The 22,481-nt window shown below is 40.8% G+C and overlaps 1 protein-coding gene across 2 annotated transcripts in view; it reads right to left on the bottom strand.

The window, feature by feature from the left end:
* The window catches only part of XRCC5 (X-ray repair cross complementing 5), a 52,537-nt gene that overhangs the window by 9,995 nt on the left and 20,061 nt on the right, over window positions 1–22,481 (bottom strand). For both annotated transcript variants that reach the window (XM_061609218.1, XM_061609219.1), the window contains exons 11-19: window positions 22,277–22,414; window positions 21,339–21,429; window positions 20,100–20,233; window positions 18,309–18,505; window positions 16,238–16,331; window positions 11,700–11,769; window positions 3,363–3,472; window positions 2,591–2,687; window positions 1,164–1,231 (exon numbers count right to left, since the gene is read on the bottom strand). In XM_061609218.1, coding sequence (XP_061465202.1) covers window positions 1,164–1,231; window positions 2,591–2,687; window positions 3,363–3,472; window positions 11,700–11,769; window positions 16,238–16,331; window positions 18,309–18,505; window positions 20,100–20,233; window positions 21,339–21,429; window positions 22,277–22,414 — 999 coding nt within the window. The remainder of the gene's footprint in view (window positions 1–1,163; window positions 1,232–2,590; window positions 2,688–3,362; window positions 3,473–11,699; window positions 11,770–16,237; window positions 16,332–18,308; window positions 18,506–20,099; window positions 20,234–21,338; window positions 21,430–22,276; window positions 22,415–22,481) is intronic.

The raw sequence follows: 22,481 nt of genomic DNA, 5'->3' as shown, positions 1-22,481 counted from the left end.
AAAAAATCTTAATTTCACATATATGCTTATGGGGTCTGAACTGGCAGTGACTGATCAGGAATGAGACCTTGGGTCGTAGCGGATAGCTCGATGAAAATATTGACCCAGTGTGGGGTAGCTGTGAAAAAGGGCAAAATCCATGCTAGGGATCATTAGGAAAGGTACTGAAAATAAAACTGCTGATATCATAATGCCGTTGTATAAATCTATGGTGCAGCCACATTTGGAATATTGTGTACAGTTCTGGTCACTTCATCTCAAAAAGGATATTGTAGAGTTGGAAAAGGTTCAGAAAAGGGCAACTGGAATCATCAAGGGCATAGAGCGACTTCCCTGTGAGGAAAGGCTGCAGAATTTTGGGTGTATTAGTTTAGAGAAAAGAGGATGCTGAATGTTGGAAGATTCAGGACAGACAAACCAAAAGTACTTCTTCACACAGCACATAGTTCAACTATGAAACTCGCTCCGACAAGAGGAGTGATGGCCACCAACCTGGGTGGCTTTAAAAGAAGATTAGGCAAATTCATGGAGAATAAGGCTATCAGTGGCTACCAGCCATGATGGCTGTGCTCTGCCACCACAGTCAGAGGCAGTATGCTTCTGAAAACCAGTTACTGGAAGCCACAGGAGGGGAGAGTGCTCTTGCACTCAGGTCCCGCTTGCGGGCTTCCTATGGGCATCTGGTTAGCCACTGTGACAACAGAATGCTGGACTAGATGGGCCACTGGCGTGATCCAGCAGACTCTTATGTTCTTAAACTTACCTCACAGGGTTGTTTTGAGGATAAAATAAGGGGGAGAACCATGTACACCACCTTAAGGTCCTTGGAGGAAAGGTCGGATATAAATGTAATAAATAACATAGAATCTCACAAGCACCTTTCCCAGACAGTAAAAATATACTAATTTTTTAAAAAAGGCTGCTCTTTCATGTCACCCCAAATCTCTAATGTTAGGGCTGAGCCTGACTGTATCATTTTTGTAACAATCAAGAATCTGCACATTCAAAAGAACATTATCTGACCTAAAGATGGGATCATTTCACCACACTAAGTGCTGACAGAATTATGATGTCTACTGTAAGCCTGCTGCAAAACCTTATAAATAAATTTATTTATAAATAAATTTGCTTGCAAGCTGCCTATTTCTGACCTAAATACTCACCTTTTTGGCATCTTCAGCTGTCAATGAGCTTCCATCACTTTCTTCTTTGGTGATCAAGGAAATTCCACCTAAGAATAACCAAACACCACTCTATTACCATACTATAGATTTATCCTTTAATGTTATAAGTTACCTGACAATGATTTCATGGTTACAAAACAAAATGCTTCTTGAGGTCCATTGGATAAAAACAGCTCTCACAAGCAAGCCAAGTACCATGATGAATAAACACAAATAATGAATGTTTGCAGCACATTAAAAGTAATCATTTGACGATTTTTTTTACCTGACTAACCAGTTTCTAGAATACTAGAAAGATAGCTTGGGGTTACACAAAACAGTTCTTTAGTCTGAGATGTTTGAAGCAAAAAAGAATAAAACAGGTGTTACTTAGGTAGGATGATGTTTACCTAGCCAAGTATACATGTTAGGGGTATTGTAAGCTGAGCGGTTAATGTGCATGATAACTGGCTATTGTGCACGTTCGTCAGGCCTCGTGGAGAATGTTCACACCATCTGTCCATGAAGAGAGAATTGTGTATATTTCCCAGTCAATAAACACAATCTCCAATCATTAAGTAAATCGTTGAGAAATTTCTCCAAAGTTGCTCTTACAAGCTGTCTTTAACCAGTAGCTAAACTACTATAACTCTGATGGAATATTTACTGATAGTCTATCTTTTGAGGGGGAAGGATTAGTCATATAATGCTGACTAACATGTTGATTAATGTTGGTGTGATGTACAAGAAATATGACTTTAGCTTAAATAAGGACCTCACACAGGAAGAGCTGAGAAGAAGGGTTTAAGAGACGGCACACTTGAGACTTAAGGAGTGAAGAAGAAGAGGATAAAAACCTCACATACAGGCCAAGAACAGAAGCTGCTCTGTATTGCATGAAAGCTAGAAGTCTGGAACTCAGGGAAAAGGAAACAGGGCCAAGGAAGCATGAAAAAGACGAGTAAAACTTTCACATGGATTCTAAGGACAGCAAAGAGTTTGTCCTGCAGAGAAGACAAAGAGAAGTCCTGCAGAGAGTAAACTGGGATGCAAAGAGGCTGAATGCCAGGGAAGGCAAGTGATGGTGATGCAATCAAATGCATTCCAGATCTACAAAGCAAGGTAAATACAGACAGACAGACTTGGATGAAATTGGACAAAGTAGTAAGTAAAATCCTTGGTAATGAATATAAGAAAAAATAAAAAATGGAGTCCAGATCTGTCACCACCCCTACATACTGTACTTAAAAACAATAAATACAGTGTTTCATATAAAGATTCTCTTCAGAGAAGTAGTACAGAAATCTGCATTTGTTCCATCTGTCTAGAAAGAATTCTGAGTAAAACCATGTCATTTCCAATTTGATGGTAAATTTCAATCCTCTTCTCCTTCCTGCACCACACACTGTAAATAATGTTTGACATACCTTGTATTATAATCTCCCAGAAATCAGTTAAGTTTTTATCTTCCAATCTTTTTTTCAGAGCCTCCAGAAAATCATTGAAGTACTGCACTTCTGACAGCTGAAACAGCAAGGACAACAAAAGAATTATACTGACGAATACAAGTTAACATGACACCACGGTGATACCATATTCTTAATTCATCATAACATTCTGCCTGAATAAAGGGGGGGAGGGACACATTTCAAACCACTGTAGATTTATCTGACTTCCCTTAGAACCAAACTTCTAACGTGCGGTGAGTCACTAAAGAAATGACATTTCACAAAGCAGCACTGTTTTGTGATTGCTTTATTTATGATGCTATTTGGGAATGGCACAGCTTCCTTTTCATCTAACACGTCAGAGGTATTGTCTTTCCACATTTGAAAAACCCCAGTAGAACTAGGTCTAAACTCTGAAAGGTCAAAAGACCAAAATATATAGTACTAAGGTGCCTTCTAAGTCTCTAGCATAGGAGTGGGGAACCTTTGGCCCGTGAGACATTGCTGAACTACAACTTCCACCAGTCCTAGCAAGCAAGGCCAATGACCAAGAATGATGGGAACTGTAGTTCAGTAACATCTGGAGGGTCAAAGGTTCCCTGCACCTGCTTTAGCGTACCATTACAATTTTCATTCTGTGCATCCTTCTTGATGTTGGCTCGACAATTTGTCTTGCATATTTTCAGTACAAAGGAGATATATGTCAACCCCCATATTCTGGCATGAAGTACATTTTCCACATACATATTACCTTAATGGCCTCCTCTCGGAAAACTGCTATGCAGTTGATGCTCTTCAAATAATACATTAGCCCCCTGTTTTCCAGAAACTGGTGGATGTGGTTTATCAGTTGCTGACTGACTAGAAGACAAGAACCACAAAAATAGAAGAATTATTCATAAGGCATAATCAATGTGCATCTCATGCAAACATGTACATATGCATTACAATTATGGTTAAAAATCTGACATTGGACATGGGAAGGGAGGATTCAGGGGGAGGGAATAGTTTAGGACAGGGGTGGGAACCTCTGGCCTGCAGGCCTAATTAGGCTTGCCAGGCCTTGGAGACTGGCCTGCCAGGCCATTTTGGGCAAACCATGCCCACCTTGCTTGTGTCTTATGTCATATGGGATGACAGGTGCAGGAAACTTCAAGCCACAACTAAAATGAAGATGAGACTCTTAAGTGTGCTCCCAACTCCTCTTTCGCATGAAAAAGTGAGCTTTTAAAAAATGTAGCACCTTTTCCTGATGTCCTGCATGTTGACAGGAAAATCTGCCAAATTCAAAGTGCTAACATTTTGATGCGAAAGAGGAATTGACAGTACATTTAAGATTACTTTCCCGATTCTTTCTTTGAATTTTCAGAGCCACAATGGATCTTCCTCTGCAAGTGCTCGTTTTAAGTGCTAATCTGTTGATGGGTGCTTTACAACAAGCCCCCCTGAGACTCCTGCCTAAAGTGAGGCTTGTGGGTCACCTGATGTCATGGCCACACCCTGCTGTCAAAATGGCGCATGGGGGAGCTCAGCATCTGGCTCACTGGCCAGATCCTGTTCCCCATCCCTGACTTAGGAAGGTCACAATATAGGTAGAGTTGTCACAGAGGAGCCCATAGAATAAAACCCAGATGTGCAAAGCAGAGTTGGTAAGTGGATAAGAGTTGGCAAACTCAACAGCTATAGTTAGAAGTAGGATACAGATCTGAGTTCCTCTATTGACTGTGGTTGTAAAGCTAGCTGAATACTTAAAATGAAAATGCCCACACTTATATAACAGCTTGGATCCTAAGTTGCCTCTTTGCTCATTTAAAGTAGGGCATATCTGTATGTGATCTCCACCAACGTGTGTATAGCACATTGTTTATCCAACTAACGAAGGCACCATCTTCTAGATGAAATGTTTTCTTTTGACAGAGACAACAAAGGCTCAGATCAAAATATGACACTGCTCCTTTAGTTCTGACCAATAGTTACTGGGAGCTCTCTCACGTTACTGTAGTACTGTCTCACATGGATGTTTGTCAGTAATAAAAATAGTGTTCATATGAAAAACCAGTTAAATATATTTGTCCTGTGGTACTTTACACTTCTATATCCGTAACAAAAACTACAGTATAAACAAGATGAGAGTTGTGAGGTGGTTAAAAAAATGATTTTTTAAGTGTTTAACCCAGATTTTAAAAAATATCTGTTATGTTAAACCAAAACTTTAAATTGCAGCCTGAATGCAACACAAGCATTTAAAAGTTTACACTCATAATCTCTCAAAAATGAAAGATGCAACCCTACCTCAAGAAGATTGAGAGAAAGCCAGTTTTCTATATGCAGAAAAACAAACCAGGGACAAAAATGTGTGACCTGATCTTGATGTATTTACTATTGTGTTAAGTGTGGATACTTAAGCCGGTCAAACAGCATGGATGTTTCTTTTCAAGGTCATGGAAATCTGCTCTTTTGCCCAATACTTGCCTATGAAAAACAGCATGCTGCTAGAGATGGATCTTTGGTCTGATCTAGCAGTGCTCATCTTATGTTATTATGGGAGTGGTAGACAAACATTTTCAAAGGCTTAAATCAGGGGTGGGGAACTTCCAGCCCATGGGCTAATTTGGGCCTGCTCAACAGTCCAATATGACCAGGAGGCCATTTTCCCCAAACCACGTCCACCTGTCAATCAGCTGCAGGTTTTAACCGCTTGCTCATCAGCTGATGAGCAGCAGCATTAAATTCTACTCAGTTTTGGGGAGCGCCCAGGATAGAGCTGGCAAAACACTTCTTTCTCCCCTCCCGCAAATCAACTGATGGGGAGGGGAGAAAGAAGTGCTTTGGCAGCCCTATGCTCAGTGCTTTGAGAAGTGCCAAGCATAGGGCTGGCTAGTAACATGCCTTGCGCTGTGGGTCCCAAGAACCCAACAGCTGTGCAAGAGATTGTGACAAGTGGGCAGGCTAATCTACCTGCCAATTATATGATGTCATGTGATTGACAGGTGGGTTGTCCCACCTACCTGTCTAAGGTGCCCCACAGGAACCAAAAGTTTCCCACTCCCACCTTAAATAGTACTCTAATTTAACAAGGGTTGCTCTTATTTAGATATTTTAGTATATGTTAAGTTTATAACTGAAAAGAATATCACAAGTCCAAGCCAGCCCAAACAATCTACAACTCAAAGCAATAACTCACCAATACACTTTAAAATGAGCCACTAGTCTAATAACTTGCAGTAACGGAATAATATAATATATAATCACTGAAGGAGTCATTTCAATTTTTTAATCTCTGAAGACACAAGGTCGCTCAAAACCTTGCTGCATCCTGGAACATAAGTTACATTAAAAACATGCTTTCAAGGCACATTAGCTGACAAAAAATGATCATAATATTATAACAAATATTCTTTGTGTTAACAAAATGTGGCCTTGTATATATGGGAGTACATAATTGGACTCCAGTGCAGGGAAGCCAACCCATGAGAAGCTTTCTGCACATGGACAGAATCCAGTGTCAGCACTGCTGTGAAGAAGAAGCATCTACAACCAGCACCCAGGTGAGCATTGCAAACACTAAAGACATGGGTGTATCTATCAAGTCTGAAAGAGTTTGGAATACCATTAGTATTAAGTCCAATGTCGGAAGGAGAAGTTTGTGGAGACGAACAGAACAGATATCTGTGGACAAACAATAATTCTCACACCCCTTTTTTGTTCTTATCACCCTGTAGTATCAAGCCACATAGGTGGAGCTAACTATATTAGTAGTAATGGCAATTACAGGCTGGCTCCAACAAGAAACTGCAGTCAGATGTACAAATTGCCAGCTCCTCCATTGGACACTCAGATTTCTTGCTTGTATTTTATACATAGCCAGCCAAATAAGTGAAAAAATTACAATTTCAGCTCCAGAAGTGAATTAATCCTCCCCTTCCTTCTCATGGCTAATGAATTTCTCATAAAGTATTCAAATTTCTTATAAATTGCAACAATAAAAATTAAGCCCTGCTGGTTGCCCCACCTCTTAGTTCTAGAGTGCCGCTTCTTCACTGATGTGTTAAATTAAAACCCCAGGCACCAAGAAAGTGTAATAGAAGTCTTCATTGTGAGAAAGGCACTCCCAAGCTTCAAATAATTCCCCGGATTATCCTCACACATTGGCCTCCCCCCACCCCATTAAAATAACAATCTGCTTTCTACCCTGTGACACTAGCAGATATCTGAACACAGACCTTAGTCCACTTCTGCCTAGTGATAGCACTTTTTTATAATAGCTCCCAGGGGACTAATATTTGCTTGAATAATTCCATGAGGCAGTATAATTCAGTACTAGAAATAAGTAATGTAAGAAAGAGCAACTAGCACATCTGAATCTACTGTGACTTACTTTAACACAACACTAAACAAATGTAAATCCCCACCCCATATGACCCAAGGAAAGCACCATAACATAGCAGTAGAACATCTGCCTTGCATGCAGAAGGTCCCAGGTTCAATCCCTGGCATCACCACATAGGGCTGGGAGAGAAGATTCCCGTCTGAAATCCTGGAGAGCCTCTGCTAGTAAGTTTAGACAATACTGAGCTAGATGGACCAATAGTCTGACTTGGGGTAAGGCAGCTTCCTATGTCCTATACTTGCCAATTGCAACACAGCAGGAGGGAGGAGGCAGATGGGGATTTTTCAGAGAACACCTCAAAATGGCGACCTAGTTGCACCCCTGTTCACCCACAAGCAAACCTATGCTTAGGTTATATATTAAATTGGGTAGATCTCAGCTCCATCTGCTTTCATGCATTAAGCCTGCCCATACTGCGTCATGCAATAACATTACCCAGGAGTATAAGTGAGGCTGATTGGCCGTAGTTGAGCAGTAAAGCATCTGCTTTGCATGCAGGTCTCTGATTCAATCCCCAGCATCTCCAGGTAAGGCTGGAAGAGATGCCTGTCTGAAATCCTGAAAAGCTGCTGCCAGCCTGTGTAGAAAATACTGAGGCAGGCGGACCTGCATAGACAATACTGAGCTAGAGTCTGACGCAGTGTAAGGCAGCTTCCTATGTTCCTATGACTGCAGCAACAGAATAACAATAATGTAGTCTAGCTGCAAACTTCATTTTTCTCCATTCTTACGTGTGTACACACATAAACGCACGCGCATACACACACAGAATCCAAGGCCAAAGGTGTGAAAGCTAATAGAAATTTAGTATGTCAGGTAATATTTTATCAAAGTATGCTAATGCATCAAATGAATACCACATACCAAACATTTCGAGTCTATATATGTATTGCTCAGATATTAGTGTGGGATGCTTCCTGTCACTGTGTTGAAACAAGAATAAGTGGGCTGCACTGTTGTACAGAGGCTGTTGCTGGCTCTGCAGCTAACATATAAAGTCTTGACGCTGGAGTCCATGGGGTCAGTGCAAGCTTCGTCAAAAAGGTCCTTGTATCAAGGAAATGAACTTGTTGGCCAAGAGACTCTCTGACCTCAAATGCATGCACTGCCAAATTTCCAAATTAGATTTGTCATCGCTGACAAATCACTCAACCATATGATGAAAGAAAAAAGGAACTGATGCAGAACAGTCTTGACAGGACTCCAGCTTGAGAAAAAGACTTAGAAGAAAATAACCCCCTCAAGCCTGAAGAACAATCAAATGGGAGATGTGATGCTTCAATAGAATCTCATGTTTCCTAACCATCCCTCACCCTTCTCTGAAAAGCCAGTAAGTGTGCTCCTGACTTTCCTTTGAAATTGAAAAATTTGATGGTATATGATGCCAGGTGGTTGACAGGTGGGTGGCCCTCCCCTTCCCAAAGTGGCCCATAGGGCATGGGGGAGTTCTAGATCTGGTCCTCCACACCCCTAATATAAATTATTTCCCATATTGAAGTAGAAAACCTTAAACAAGAGAAAGTTATAATGAACAATTGCATCAAAAATAAACCTAAAATAAAGAAAATCCTTAGGAAGTTAAAATAATTTCTTCAGCTACATACATCCAAAGCTATTTCAAAGGTTTTCTATTTTTAAATTAACACCCTCATATGCTGAATACTTAAGAACGTCACAAGTCTCTTTTCCTTAATGAGTATGTGGACCATATCCCACACAATCTACCCTGTAATTAAAACCATTCCACAGGCTGAAGGTAAATTAGCACTGTGTCCAAGTCATTCAAGCACAGACACGAGACACTTCAGAGACAGCTAGTGAGCACAGTGTTCTATTTACTGAGCATATTTTAATAAATGCATATTAAAGACACCCTTGTCTTCAGAACTACTGATTCTAATGCACTATTTATTTTATTAGCTATGGATTTTGAGGTACATGTGTTTGGTTTACATCAACATTTCATTAAGTTCACCATTTACAGAACAATCCAACCCCCCCCCACAAACACACACACACACCGCACTGGGAAGGCTTTGAATTAGACAGAGATGTCCCTTCGTCTAGCTCTCTCTTGATGGCTACCAATCAGGAGAGTGGGAATGTTGCCAGAAGCCAGCAGGCCCCAAACCAGGATGTTCTGAGGGTGAGGCTGAACTGGCTCTGGATCTGCTGGATCCCGAGTCCTGCCTCACTGCTGTTGCAAAATCACTTTGGGCCCTATCACTGTGCCAGCCTGTAGATGTCACTACGACTGGGTCTGAATCAGGCCTGATGGTCTTCCCCCCCCCACCTTCCGCTGTGATGATCCCACCATTCCCCACCTATAATTTTCGAATGAACAACAGTTTAGACACTTGATATAATTAAGGAAGCAGCTGCTGAAAATGGCCCATTTGTGTAAGCTTGATGATCAGATAAAAAGACAAACATTATTATAAATGGAGACAAAGAGGAGACTATTACAATTGTCCACAAATAAACCTGAGCAATCACATCAAATTCCAATAAGATAAATAAATGAATAAACATGCCATGTCTATCCAGTCCTATTCAAGTTTTACATTTAATTTTTTGTTGCAAAACAACTGTTTTTTTGCATTATAACCTTGAGTGTAGGATCTTGCTTCTCCTGTCCTGGATGGGGTTGCACTCCCCCTGAAGGAGCAGGGTCGTAGCTTGGGGGTTCTCCTAGAACCATCTCTGTCACTTGAGGCTCAGATAGCCTCGGTGGCACTGAGTGCCTTCTACCAACTTCGGTTGGTGGCCCAGCTACGCCCCTATCTGGACAGGGACAACCTGGCTTCAGCTGTCCATGCTCTGGTAACCTCCAAGTTAGATTACTGCAATGCGCTCTACGTGGGGCTGCCTTTGAAGACGGTTCAGAAACTGCAGCTTGTGCAAAATGCAGTGGCCAGATTGGTAACAGGGACCAGACGGTTCGAACATATAAAACTGATTCTGGCCCACTTGCATTGGCTGCCTGCATGCTTCCGAGCTCGATTCGAGGTGCTGGATTTAACCGATAAAACCTTACACGGCTTAGGACCACAATACCTGATGGAATGCCTGCCACGAACCCACCCGTACACTATGCTCAACATCCAACACCCTCCTCTGGGTGCCTACTCAGAAGGAAGCTGGGAGACTGGCAACAAGGGAGAGGGCCTTCTCAGTGGTGGCCTCCAAATTACAGAATGATCTCCCTGACGAGGTGCGCCTGGTGCCAACACTGTTATCTTTTCGGTGCCAGGTCAAGACTCTCCTCTTCTTCCAGGCATTTTAGCATGTGTTTTTAAATTGCTTTTTAAAAATGTGTTTTTAAATTTGTATACTTGTTTTTAATGTTTTTAATTGTTGTAAACCGCCCACAGAGCTTTGGCTAGGGGCGGTATACAAATGCAATCAATCAATCAATCAATGGGCCCTTAAACCTTTGTCCTTGCTTCTGACAGCACCCAAGTCACCGTCAATATTAATCTCTGTGGCTAGAGATGGGGTTTGCTTGGACTATAGTTTCTTCCCTATCCTATCACCACATGATGAAATCTAGAGCATGCCTATGGGCTTCCTCTCCATTCTATGCTCATTCCCCTCACTATATGCAGAAAGCAACCTCCACATCAGGAAACCCTTGTGTACTCCAAGTGAGTAACGTAAAGTAAAAAGCTCATTCCATTCACCTAGGCTAATTGTATACTCTATCAGAAAGGAAACAGGGAATAGGGGAAAGAAGGGCCTATCTGCCCTCAACTACACGCCACTTGAGTCAGCAGAACGAGATAGAGACTCACACATCCCTCCCATTGGGTGAAGGAAGCACCTGAATGGTAAGCATACTGATTGGCTTAGTGTGTAAAATGTCTGTGGATGACGACTACTTCAGCTGGAAGGTTTTTTGTTTTTTTAACCAAGTGACATGCTTGCCTGGTTACCTGCAACTGGATGTAAACCTACCTATTTGAGATTTCTGCCAATAGTATTGGGGTCTTCCAGTTACAAAGATTGTTTTAAAATATAGGAACGAATGTCTTTGCAGTGCCCACAACAGAGAAAAATCAGAGCATATCTATATAGAAACAAAAAGCATGCCTAATACATAATGAGGAGTTTAAAGTTTTCATCCTAAACAAACTCATGAGTGAGTAAATTCCATTAAAAATAGGACGACTTTTGAGTTGTAGCACTTTTAGGATACTCTAAATCAGCCTTGTCCAACCTTTGGGCCACAGATGTTGCTGGACTACAGTTCCCATAATTCCTGACCATTGGCCATGCTGGCTGCGGCTGATGGGAGTTGCAGTCTAGCAACATCTGGGAACCCAAAGGTTGGACAAGGCTGCTCTAAATGTAACATACCAATGTGTCTACATCTGGACACAGAAAGATTACTTCCCCATAAGCACAGGGGATATTCATTTATCACAAACAGAGCTTGGAAAAGTTACTTTTTTGAACTACAACTCCCATCAACCCAATCAAGTGGCCGAGCTAGCTGGGGCTGATGGGAGTTGTAGTTTAAAAAAAGTAACTTTTCCAAGCTTCGATCACAAATCACACTGTCTTGAGTGAAAGCTGGCAATGAATACTTAGGATTGGCTGATTACTGACAAATGAGTTGGGGGCTTTTGGGCTCAGAATCCCTGGACCTCAATGGGATTGTCAAATGTACTTAAAAAAAAGAATCTATCAATTTACCTTCCTTGAAGTCAATATTCTTCTGTCTCACCAGTACTCTGAAGTTTTCAGATGGATTAACACTTCCAACCTACAAAATAATCCAGCAAATGTTACATCTTCAGTCTGCGTACTCATTTCCTTCTTAATCATCTTATTTTAAAACAAAGTTGAAAATGAATCAATTATGTCTTTGGATATCATTAACCTGAAATACACTGATTAAAACTGGGTATGTCAGGAAAAAATGTACAAGATGAACTCAACAGACACTATACCACCCTTCAATGATCTGGCCATCTTCTCCAACGGCATGGGAATCAGGGTAACAGGAACCTGTGTTGCTTTCATAGTAAAGTTTCAGGATCTTTCAAAAGCAAAGATTTATTCATTTTGGGAGTTAAATGGCCACAGAATATCTGGCTATCCAATGTGGCATTGTAAGGAAAAGCAAATATTCAGCTGACTTCACTGGCCTGAGATGTCTTCTATCGTTTTTATAATTTATTTATATATGCACTTTCCCCCCATAGGCCCCCAAAGTGGTGAACACCGTATTAAAACAAATTATACACTCAGCCCAATTAGGAATTCTAAACATGAATTGCAATGGAAAATGTAAGAACAGAAGACAAGCCATAGTTCTATAAGAACTATTATTTATTAAATTTATATCCCATCCTTCCTCCCAGAAGGAGCCCATAATGACACTAAAAGAAGGTTGTGTTTCACTGTACAAATAGACAAAATAATAAAGAGAACACCCTGCTCTTCTTGCTTTTTCGAGAATATTCATTTGGAAAGTCAAACCTAGCTTTGGTTAATCTGTTAGAGCAGTGGTTCTCAACCTGGGGGCCGGGACCCCCAGGGGGCCGCGAAGTAATCCAGAGGGGGCCATGAACAGTAAATAAATGAATTATTTATTAATTTAATTAATTATGTCTTCACTCCTTCTACACTGTCTGCTTTCCACTGCCACTGCAGACGACACCTCCCCCTTGCTCCAAACGAGAGGGGAGGCCTTTTGCTAAGTGCCAGAGCGTCTTTCAGGCTCACTAAGGGCAGGCATCTGCCTATAAAATACATGGCAGATGCCAAACGAGGCTGAGGGTGGAGCTACCAGGAAGAAGAGGGGATTACTATCACTGATTCCTGTCTCCTTGCACTTCCGCTACTGGCAACTCCCTTACTTAGAATGAGAGGAGAGGGCTTTTTGTGAGGCAAAAAGAAGCAAGGCTGCAAAGAAAGGCTGCTTTTCCCCTTCCTTCCTGGCAGCCAGCCTGCCTCCCTGGGGGGAGGGGGTCACAAAAAAATTCAGCTTATAAAGGGGGTCCCGTGCTCATAAAGGTTGGGAACCACTGTGTTAGAGCATTAAATACTGCTGTAAAGACAAATTAGGTACCAAAAATAAAGTAGAGAACAGCGATCTGAAAAGAAGTAATTTCACCAGTTTACTCCAAAACATCACATCAACTCAAAAAGCCGGGGGCTTATATAAATGCACTTTGAAACTTCGCAGCTATTGGCTACAATAACTCAGGCTTCAGTATTTTAAAAAAAGACTTTCCTAGCCACTGTGTCAGCTGCTGGGGTTTTAAATAATCTCTATGGACGTTTCAGCTGCTCAAAAGTTTAAAAGGAACTGTCCATTCACTAGGCCTGGAGAAGTGCAGCAAAAGCCTAAGGCAATTACCATAGAGAAATGCTAGAGTGTGTGCTATTCCAGAGTGTGAATGGGGAAGACACAGGGAGGTATTAAAAACAAAAAGTATTTGCACATATTTATGAGAGGCTGTTTGTTACAAGTGATTGCTTCACAGGCAAATAAAGTCTGCTTAAAATGTTATACATTTCCTATACAGCAAGCATTTGTTTTTAAGACAGTAAAAATGGTGTAGATCAGTGGTTCCCAACCTTTATGAGTACTGGGACCTCCTTTGCAAGCTCAAAAAATTTCACGACGCCCCCCAATGCTAATTGTAATTTTAGTCTCTGTTAATTGAAAAAATGGTGTGTGGCAAAATCACACCTCCAAATATCCCTTTCCATAAAAAGCTCCCTGCAGACAGGGAAGAGTTGTTTTCTTTTCTTAATGCAAAGGTGCAATCAAATTGGGATCCCTCCCCTCTGAAGATGTACAGTCCTGTCTCCAGTAGTTACAGTGTTGGACTAAGATCCAGGTTCAAATCCCCACCCAGCCATGAAGCCCACTGGGTGATCTTGGACCAGACACAGACTCTCAGCCTGACCTATCTCACAGGGTTGGTGTAAGGATAAAATGGAAAGGGGGGGGACCATGTGAACTACCTTGAGCAACTTGGAAGAAAGGTGGGATATGAATGCAATAATAATTAAATAAATACATTTCAGTATGTGGACCCCAGGCTCAGCTAACCTGCTGAGCTTTTAAAATAATTAATTAATTAATAATAATAATAATAATAAAAAGAAGCAGCAATGTGGTAGTAGCGGGGATGCTAGACTGTGAAGACAAAAGGTTGGATAGATTGAGGAGTGTTTTTAGGCCTTGGGATTATCATCAGAACGGATGACTTGGTTAGCATGCACTTGGGGAATGAGAGTGGGTCAAAAGACAGATCATTGCACACATGCACACAAGCATCTGCAGGCATGCAGGGATTTGGATTCATGAGGGAGGACTCAAGTGCTGCAGCATTTCTCACTGCTCCTTGGCTCCATCTGGATCGAAGGCGAGATCTGGGCAGCCTCGCAAATAAGAATAATTTTTAAAAGGAGGTGGCAACGAAGCAGGAGCAAAGAGAGGCAGGCAGGCTTGCTGCCAGGAACGAAGGGGGAAAGCAGCTTTTCCTTCCAGCCTTGCTTCTTTTTGCTTCAAGAAAAGCCCTCTCCTTTCTTTCTGAGCAAGGGCATTGTCAGCAGCAAGGAGACGGGAGTCAGCCATAGTAATCCCCTCTTCCTGGTAGCTCCACCTTCAGCCTCCTTTGATGTCTGCCACATGTTTTATAGGCAGGTGACTGCCCTCAGCATGCCTGAAAGATGCTCTGGTGCTTCAGCAAAAGTCCTCCCCTCTCGTTTGGAGCAAGGGGAAGGTGTCATCTGCAGTGGCGAGCAGACAGTGTCCAGGGAGTGAAGACTTTTTAAAAATAAATAAATAAATAATTCATTTCTGTTCGCAGCCCCCTCTGTATTACTTCACGGCCCCCAGGTTAGGAACCACTGGTGTAGATCACCACATATGATGATTTTACAAATTGTGCCCTCCTAACATATATGCACATAACAAAACAGATTGTGTACAAATATTAAATCATAAATAACCAATAATCTACATGCCGTTTCTTTTCTTTTTTTCCTATATAAAAGTGCTTTCCATTTAGGAATCATACATATGAAATGGCCGTAAGCTGCCAACAGCCCATAGGAGGCTGCCTTGCTCTTAAAAAAAGAAGCAATTGCTTTATATTATCCATAAATCTAATGTTTTTTTTTAAAGAATGAAATGCCCAGAGGTAGAACACATATTTTGCATGCAGAAGATCCTAGGCTCAGTTTCTGGTGTTTCTAGTTAAATGGTCAGGTGGTAGGTGATGTGAAGAACATCTGCCTGAAACACTGGAGAGCTACTGTCTGTCAGAGTAAACAGTACTGGCCTAGATGTATCAATGGTCTCAAATAGTATATGGGAACTCCCAATGTTCCTACAGTCTTGCTCAATTTCATTGGTATATAGATAGATGGGGAGAGAGAAAAAGAGATGGACAGCATGTGCTCAATACTGCCTTAACAAGTAGGAGGAATAAAAGGAAATCCACAAGGAACACCCACGGACTGTGAACGAAATTTACATTTTCAGGTTGCAATTAACTCTGTCATAGGAAAAGATGAACAGCAGGGAACTTGTCCAGTCCCTCTGCTTGACATTTCACTCCTACAATATTGCTTTCTCCAAGTCAACAACTTATGTAATAGTCACTGCATTTTTTTATATTAAAGACTTGATTGCTTTCAATGGATACGATCATAAGCACACTTACAAGGCCAAAAGTTTCAATGAAACTTGCTTCCAAATAGATGCGATCATGATCAAAGTATATGAGAGGACTAGTTCATACACATGGATGTCAATGAATGCAACTTCAAGAACCCCAAAGCTCATTTTGGAGCTGTGGTGATCACCAAAGCTGCTGCTTTTGCAATCTCAAAGTAGACCACAGGCATTTGAAGAGGGCAAAACAGTGATTGGTCCTGAACCATAATTAATTCATTTTGACTGTGTCTTAGAATCATAGTTTCCAGTGTAGCATTCTTGTGAACTAAAAGGACCATTTCTAGAAGCATGTGTATTTCTTCATGATCCTCACCTTACCCAAATTAAGGTAAACTTAACTCCCCACTCCCTATCAGTCATCAAAGTGGCCTATGAGGACACTGGAAATTAGACTAGAAATTCTATTAGAGGTTACAACTGCCCCTAATCTTAACCCTTCATTTTGTCTACCTTTATCAGGGAACAGCACCCTTAGCATGGTAGCCAGCTAACCTATTCTGTGATATTAACCTCTGCAAAAAGTACTTACTGCGGTGACATTGCCTTCAGCAAGGCTTGCGATCCTAAAGTCACCTTCATCATCTTCTGTTTTTGCCTTTTTAGCACTGGTCCCATCTTCATTACTGGAAGTAAATAAGATAAGATTATCAATCTGAAGCAACTATTTTAGGAAAAAACAAACAAGGCAATTTATATATTAAACACATGTGCCTCATGCAACTGTCTTTTAAGCTCCCAACAAATTACACCTTGTTTCAGCCAGGACAGAGCCGACACAGAATATAAAGAATCAAATCTGACCCCAAAGTTATGGGGTGGCCAGCAAAACTACAATGCTGGGTAAAGATTGCTTTTCCTGAATCGCTGGATGAAAAAAAATCATCCCCATAGTTTTTTTCTGCAGAAGTCTGTGTGAACATTTCCATTATATTTTGCATTCACATGAGATTTCTTTTTAATGATTAAATTGGCACAAGAGATAATGGAAATTTAATGTTTAAGAAAGAAATCTATTTACCCTTCCAATGTAATTTGCTAGTGCCTGTCTTGAAATGGATAGCTATTACGTATCTGTGTACACAGAAGGCCTGTATGTCTTACAACCCATCTCCTTGATCAACACACACAAAAGCCTGATAAACTTCAACTTGCAGCTGTCAGTACTTACTAGGCAAACCCCAATTAAATATGCACGACTGTTATACACTGTTTCTAACAGACATCTGAAAGAAGGCAGGAAGGATTCCTGCTAAACCTTTGCTAGCAGGGAGTGTCATGGGGCAGGGCTTGCCACACTATAGGCTCAGTCTCTAGTAAAGGCTGACCAAACCTCAGGGGCATGAGGAACCACAAGAAGTGCCACATCAGAGGATCCAAGACTGCAAGGGTAATTAAGACTGTGGTTCCATTTACATGTCACTGCAGCAGCACAGGGGCTGCTTATCTGTGGTCTGGCCCCACTCTTTACTGGTGTAGGTCTTATAGATGGAAGACCTATGAATGGTAGAATTACTTCTCATGACAGAGTTTTCTTCCCTTATGTGTGAAAGGAAATTAGACCACCTATTTGGCACATACAAATTCTCATCCAGATGTTATAGGGATAGCATGAGACCAGACCACACTTTTCGGATAGCTTATGATCAGACCTGAGGCACCTCAGTCAGTAGGTCAAACTAACAAAATATATTTACATATGAAAGAAGAAACTAAAAATATGCTCATTTAAAATTTTGGCATGCCCCTACCCTAAAGACTTAGAATGGAAAACCACATTTAAAACATGAAGAAACATGAAGAGTAAATACTTGGCAACATTAAAACTGTTACCCTTGAACTCAAATCTAAAAAATGTTCAATCAATGTTGCTGAAATAGTGGCATCCCTCTAAAGAAATAAACTTGCACAACTGTGGAACAGATACTGAAATTCCTCTTCTGTGGGTCTTTGTTGCCTAAAATTAGAAGCAGAGATGGCATATTCAAGAGCATGTTCTTGGTGTGACTCAGAAGAAACAGAGACGGTAGCAGTCTCTTCACTATGCTGGGTAAAACCATTAAGGCAGAGGCGTGGAACCTTATTCAGTCTGAGGGCCACAGCTCCTTGTATACGTGGGCGCACAACACGTCTCCCCATTGCAAGCAGAGAGTTGTCTCTGACACTGCCATTATGAAGGCACAAAAGACAGAAACTAGGGGGTGTATTCAGCATAGCATTAAGGTGAATGTTCCATCAATGCAAACCTCCTTGTGCAATGGAATGCTTTCCCCCTCTCCTCTCTCCATGCCTCTCTAAATCTGTTTGGTAGGCTCCCCCAACCCTCTGGAGCAGATTTGGGGATGGCATGGGGTAAGGAGAGGGGGAAAAGTCCCACTGAACAAGCAGAGATCATTCCACTTGTGCAATTATTTAGTTGAATACCACCCTAGGTCCACATCCAACCCAAAAAGCTGCATGACACAAAATTCATGAAAACCACTTCTGGACAACACAACCTGCAAGAACATGAGAGAACCCTATGGAAAAAAACAGTTGACTAGCAGAGGCGGAACATTATGAATAGCTAGTGCACAATTTGCATAAGGCCTGTGACAACTTACTTGTCTTTGAAGATATGCTGAGCTGTCCTCTGCTCTTTTATTTTGTCTGCTTCTTTCAGAGGAAAAAGCTCCTTTAATTTTTCAAGGGGAGCCTGGCATTTCTCCATCACTTTTTGTGGTGTCCCCAACATGTCTAAGAGATGTTTTTCAATAGGAGGCAAAGGAGCATCAGGATTAAAAGTCTTATGTTGTAGGCACTGGTGGAAGAGTAAAAGAAGACAAGTGAGTCTTAGTCAGTATGTCTCATAAACACCCAATATATATTGTATACATATAGCACAATACTTGGGCTCACTTCAATTTCTAACATGCAAAATGCTTCTCATGAACGTAACATGGGATTTGTTGTGGAGCAGAATTTCAAATAATTCTTGACATGAAATCCAGAGGTCAAGGAGAGGCTAGCCAAGTAATGTTTTTAAACAGCCAATGGAAGCATAATTACAGTTGATATATTTCAAAGGGATGATCATCCCAGATTGGACATCACCATGGAGAAGGCTCTCTTTCAAGTTGCTGCAAGATGAACATCTACAGTTCCTGGCACAACAAATAGGACCTGCTCCAAGGTCTTAGTGAATGGGCAGGTCTGTATTTGGGGAGGCATTATTTCAGTGACATTCAGTAAAAGGTGGTACTATGGGATTAGATGATATTACAAGTAGCAATCTGAGGTGAAAGGGATCATATATCACAAGCATACACAAGGTTCACTGATGTAAGCTTAACAAAATCTGACTTTTAATATAATGGCGTACTACTGAATTTTATCCCTTTACATTTGTTGTAAACCACCTTGAAAGATAACTGTACTGAAGCAGGATAGATAAGTTGATGTAAATCAGCGATTAAAATAATGATTTAAATCAGCACAGCCTATTTCAGTGAAGAGTCCCATTGATACTTCCTTATTTCCCTTACAGTTTCCTTCATCTTAATTAATTTTATATAATCACACAATGAATTTTTTAAAAGATCATTGCTTTTTATCTACTGACAGAAAAGCATCCTAAAAGTATTTAAAATAAAAATCTATCAAACAACAGTCAGGCCCTTCTGGATGAGTATGTGGTAGATTTGTCAAAAGCCTGCAGAGATCAGTAATGCTGGAAGAATGTTAGGATTCAAAAATATTGTGATGACAGAATTAAACCTGAATTTCACATTTTATCAAATGTAAGCAAAAGCTGGATGACAGAACTCCTTAACTCATGTTTGCCTGTCATAATACCCAGTTTCTTTGTAGCAGTTTCTAGGATAGAGTCCAACACCTTCAATAGCGAAATGCTGAATTATTTTATGCTACCCACATATTTTCCTGTGAGACTGAAATAAATAAATGATGAGGGGCCGTGTATAGGTTATTTTGCTCTGAACCAAGCGGATGAGACATTTCTGAGGAAAATGCTACATATTTTAAGTGAGCTGCTACATTGTTTGCCTCACAATACCACAAAAAAACCCACATTAATACAGAATTTGTCTCCGATCTACTTAATTTGTAAACACCTTAAAGACTTTAAGCCAAACTGACTGAAAGCATCTTACTCTATTTCTTACAAAGGAAGTGAGGATACAGAAATTTTCATTGCAAGAACCAATGGCAAGGGGTGAGATAGCTGTATTACTACTACTACTGCTACTACTACCAGTAGTAGTACTACTACAGACCCGTTTTACTATATTACATTTCTGACAAAGTTATCTTTCCTAGGGCTAGCAAAACAGAGAAATAAACAATGAAGAAATAGGGAATGTTTTAAGATAACAATGATAGGATCATCATCTTACCTGGTACAGTCTTTGAAACTGGGGGTTTGGGAGTTTGCTGGTTTTAAATATATCCTCGATTGTCTCTTCGCTCTCATCTTCACAAACCAAACTCATGGAATCAATCAGAGAGTCAACTGCACACAACTGATCACCTAAGCCATCAGATAGAGACAAAAATATTCAATACTTGCCCAGGAGATAAAGTCATTATATTTATTTATTTATTTATTATCATTATTTTTACCCCACCCTTTTCCCAAAACTGGAACTCACGGCGACTTCCAGATAAAAGCACACATATAATTAAAAACATACAAAAGTCTAGATTAAAATCAAATTAAACAATTTACAGTATTAAAACCATTCATACATACAGTTAAAATAATTCAAACTCAGTTTAAAATAATACAATTAGACAATAGCAATGCAGCACCCTTCAAGCCCTTTTTTCCTTCCCTGCCGCCTCCTCTCCTCATAGTCCCAAACATGTGAATTACTCCTATCACTAGGCTACATTTACCTTCTCCCACAGAAATCAACAGAAGCCATATTCACTTCTAAGGGAAAATGTAAAGCAATCGAAGTCATGAACACAGCTGAGGTAGGAGCTTTCCTCCACTTCTCCAGAACTAGTAACCCCAACATTTGTATCCTCACTTGCCTGGTATGTGTCCACCTGACTTCTAAGGTATAAAATGCATGCCACCCCTTACAGTGATATGGTGCAATATCCCTTTCTTAATGGGACTATAGCAATGACTCTATGATGTTGTCCTATGGTCTGCTGAAACCAACAAACTCCTTGGAACAGGAGGCCAAGGGTGAGGAACCTTTCTCAGTCCCAGCGCCGGATCCAGAACTGGCCCATCCTCATTTGTGGGGCCGCCCACCTACCAATCACTAGATGTCATACGCCAGGTGACACCAATTCCAGGCATAAAAGGGAATATGCAGAGAAGCCTCTGCTTGTTCCTTGAGAGTAAAAGGCAACTACGGAGCTTACTGACCATCTTTGCACTCTAGACCCACAGCACTGAGATTGAAGAGTTCTCTGTGCTTGAAGTCATATGATGTGAAGTGACTGACAGGTGGGTGTGGTTTGCCCGAAAAGACCTTTCAGACTAAATCCAGAGGCCAGGTGGGCCTAATTAGGCCTGCAGAGCAAAGGTACCAGCACTGCTGACTGCAGGTGCTTCAAAAAAAAATGACAGAAACAACACACACACGCTAATGATGCAAGACAAAGTGCAAGCTCACCTGTTGGCGTATACTTTTTATTGTTTTTCAAGGAGGAAAACATGTATTGCCTCAGATCTTCCATATAAGGCAGCTGTACATAGGCCAAACACTAGAAAGGGGGGGGATGCCAAGAAAAAAAAATTTCAACTGAGTTATCATAGTACCTAATTGCAAAATGCATTATAGAATAGCACACATATAAGAGAAATGTTTCTGAAATACAGAAATTAACATTCAACACAGTTGTAATAAGCATGTTGCATTTCTTAGAGAATGGTCCTTCTGGCTTCACATCTCCATATCTCTTTTTCCCTACCAGTTAAAATATATTCCCTACAACAGGGTAGTTTTCTAGTTTTTGACTCTTATTAGTTTCTCGTAGTGGCCTATCAGCTTGTTTGTTATAGGATTTCCAAACTGTGGTCTTCATGAAGCAGTTTGCACTTAACATTTTACAGAGTTTTACCATCCTTTAATCACACATCTCTGCCTGCTCACGCTGTTTCAAGCAACTTCCTTGCCTCTTTTGGTTATTTCCCCCCGTCAAAAACCATGAAAGGTTGCATCCACACCCACTTTAGTCACTGCTTAACCAAAGCTATGCTTATCGAGCACTGTTTTCTGTATGTACAATCAAGCTCACGCTGCAGAAATGACACAGTCATCTGCAGACTTTGTACACTCACCTTCTTTTATGTATGAAATACAGAATCTTCATCTATTAAGAAAAACAGCAACTACACATAGATTTTAAAAACCGCTCTGAAAGCTTTGCCCGGTTTTGTGCGCAAACAACTAAACTACCTCACTGTAGCGAGGCCTAGAAACTTAATGCAAAAATAATGAACTGAAATTCTTAATATTCTAAGACATTCCTGATGGGATTTATACTACCCACCCCTGCTGGGAAGAAGACCGAATAGGGGCTATGAACTGTATCATCATAATAAAATTACCTCATATTCGTTCTTAATTAATGGAAAGGCTACCCCAACCTGCGGGTGGGATCTTCTGTCATAGACATAACGCACTATGGCCACCATATCCAACTCATCCAAAGCATGAATAAGGGCAGAGAGAGCAACGGCTGCAGCCTGTCAAAAGAGAGATGCAATTATATACGAGCATGATTAAAGCACAGGAAATGCAGCATTCAAGAGG

Source organism: Rhineura floridana, chromosome 2, assembly GCF_030035675.1.
Source record: "Rhineura floridana isolate rRhiFlo1 chromosome 2, rRhiFlo1.hap2, whole genome shotgun sequence".
NCBI lineage: Eukaryota > Metazoa > Chordata > Lepidosauria > Squamata > Rhineuridae > Rhineura > Rhineura floridana.
The sequence above is the reverse complement of the archived record's forward strand: the minus strand, read 5'-3'. Positions and strand labels throughout refer to the sequence as shown.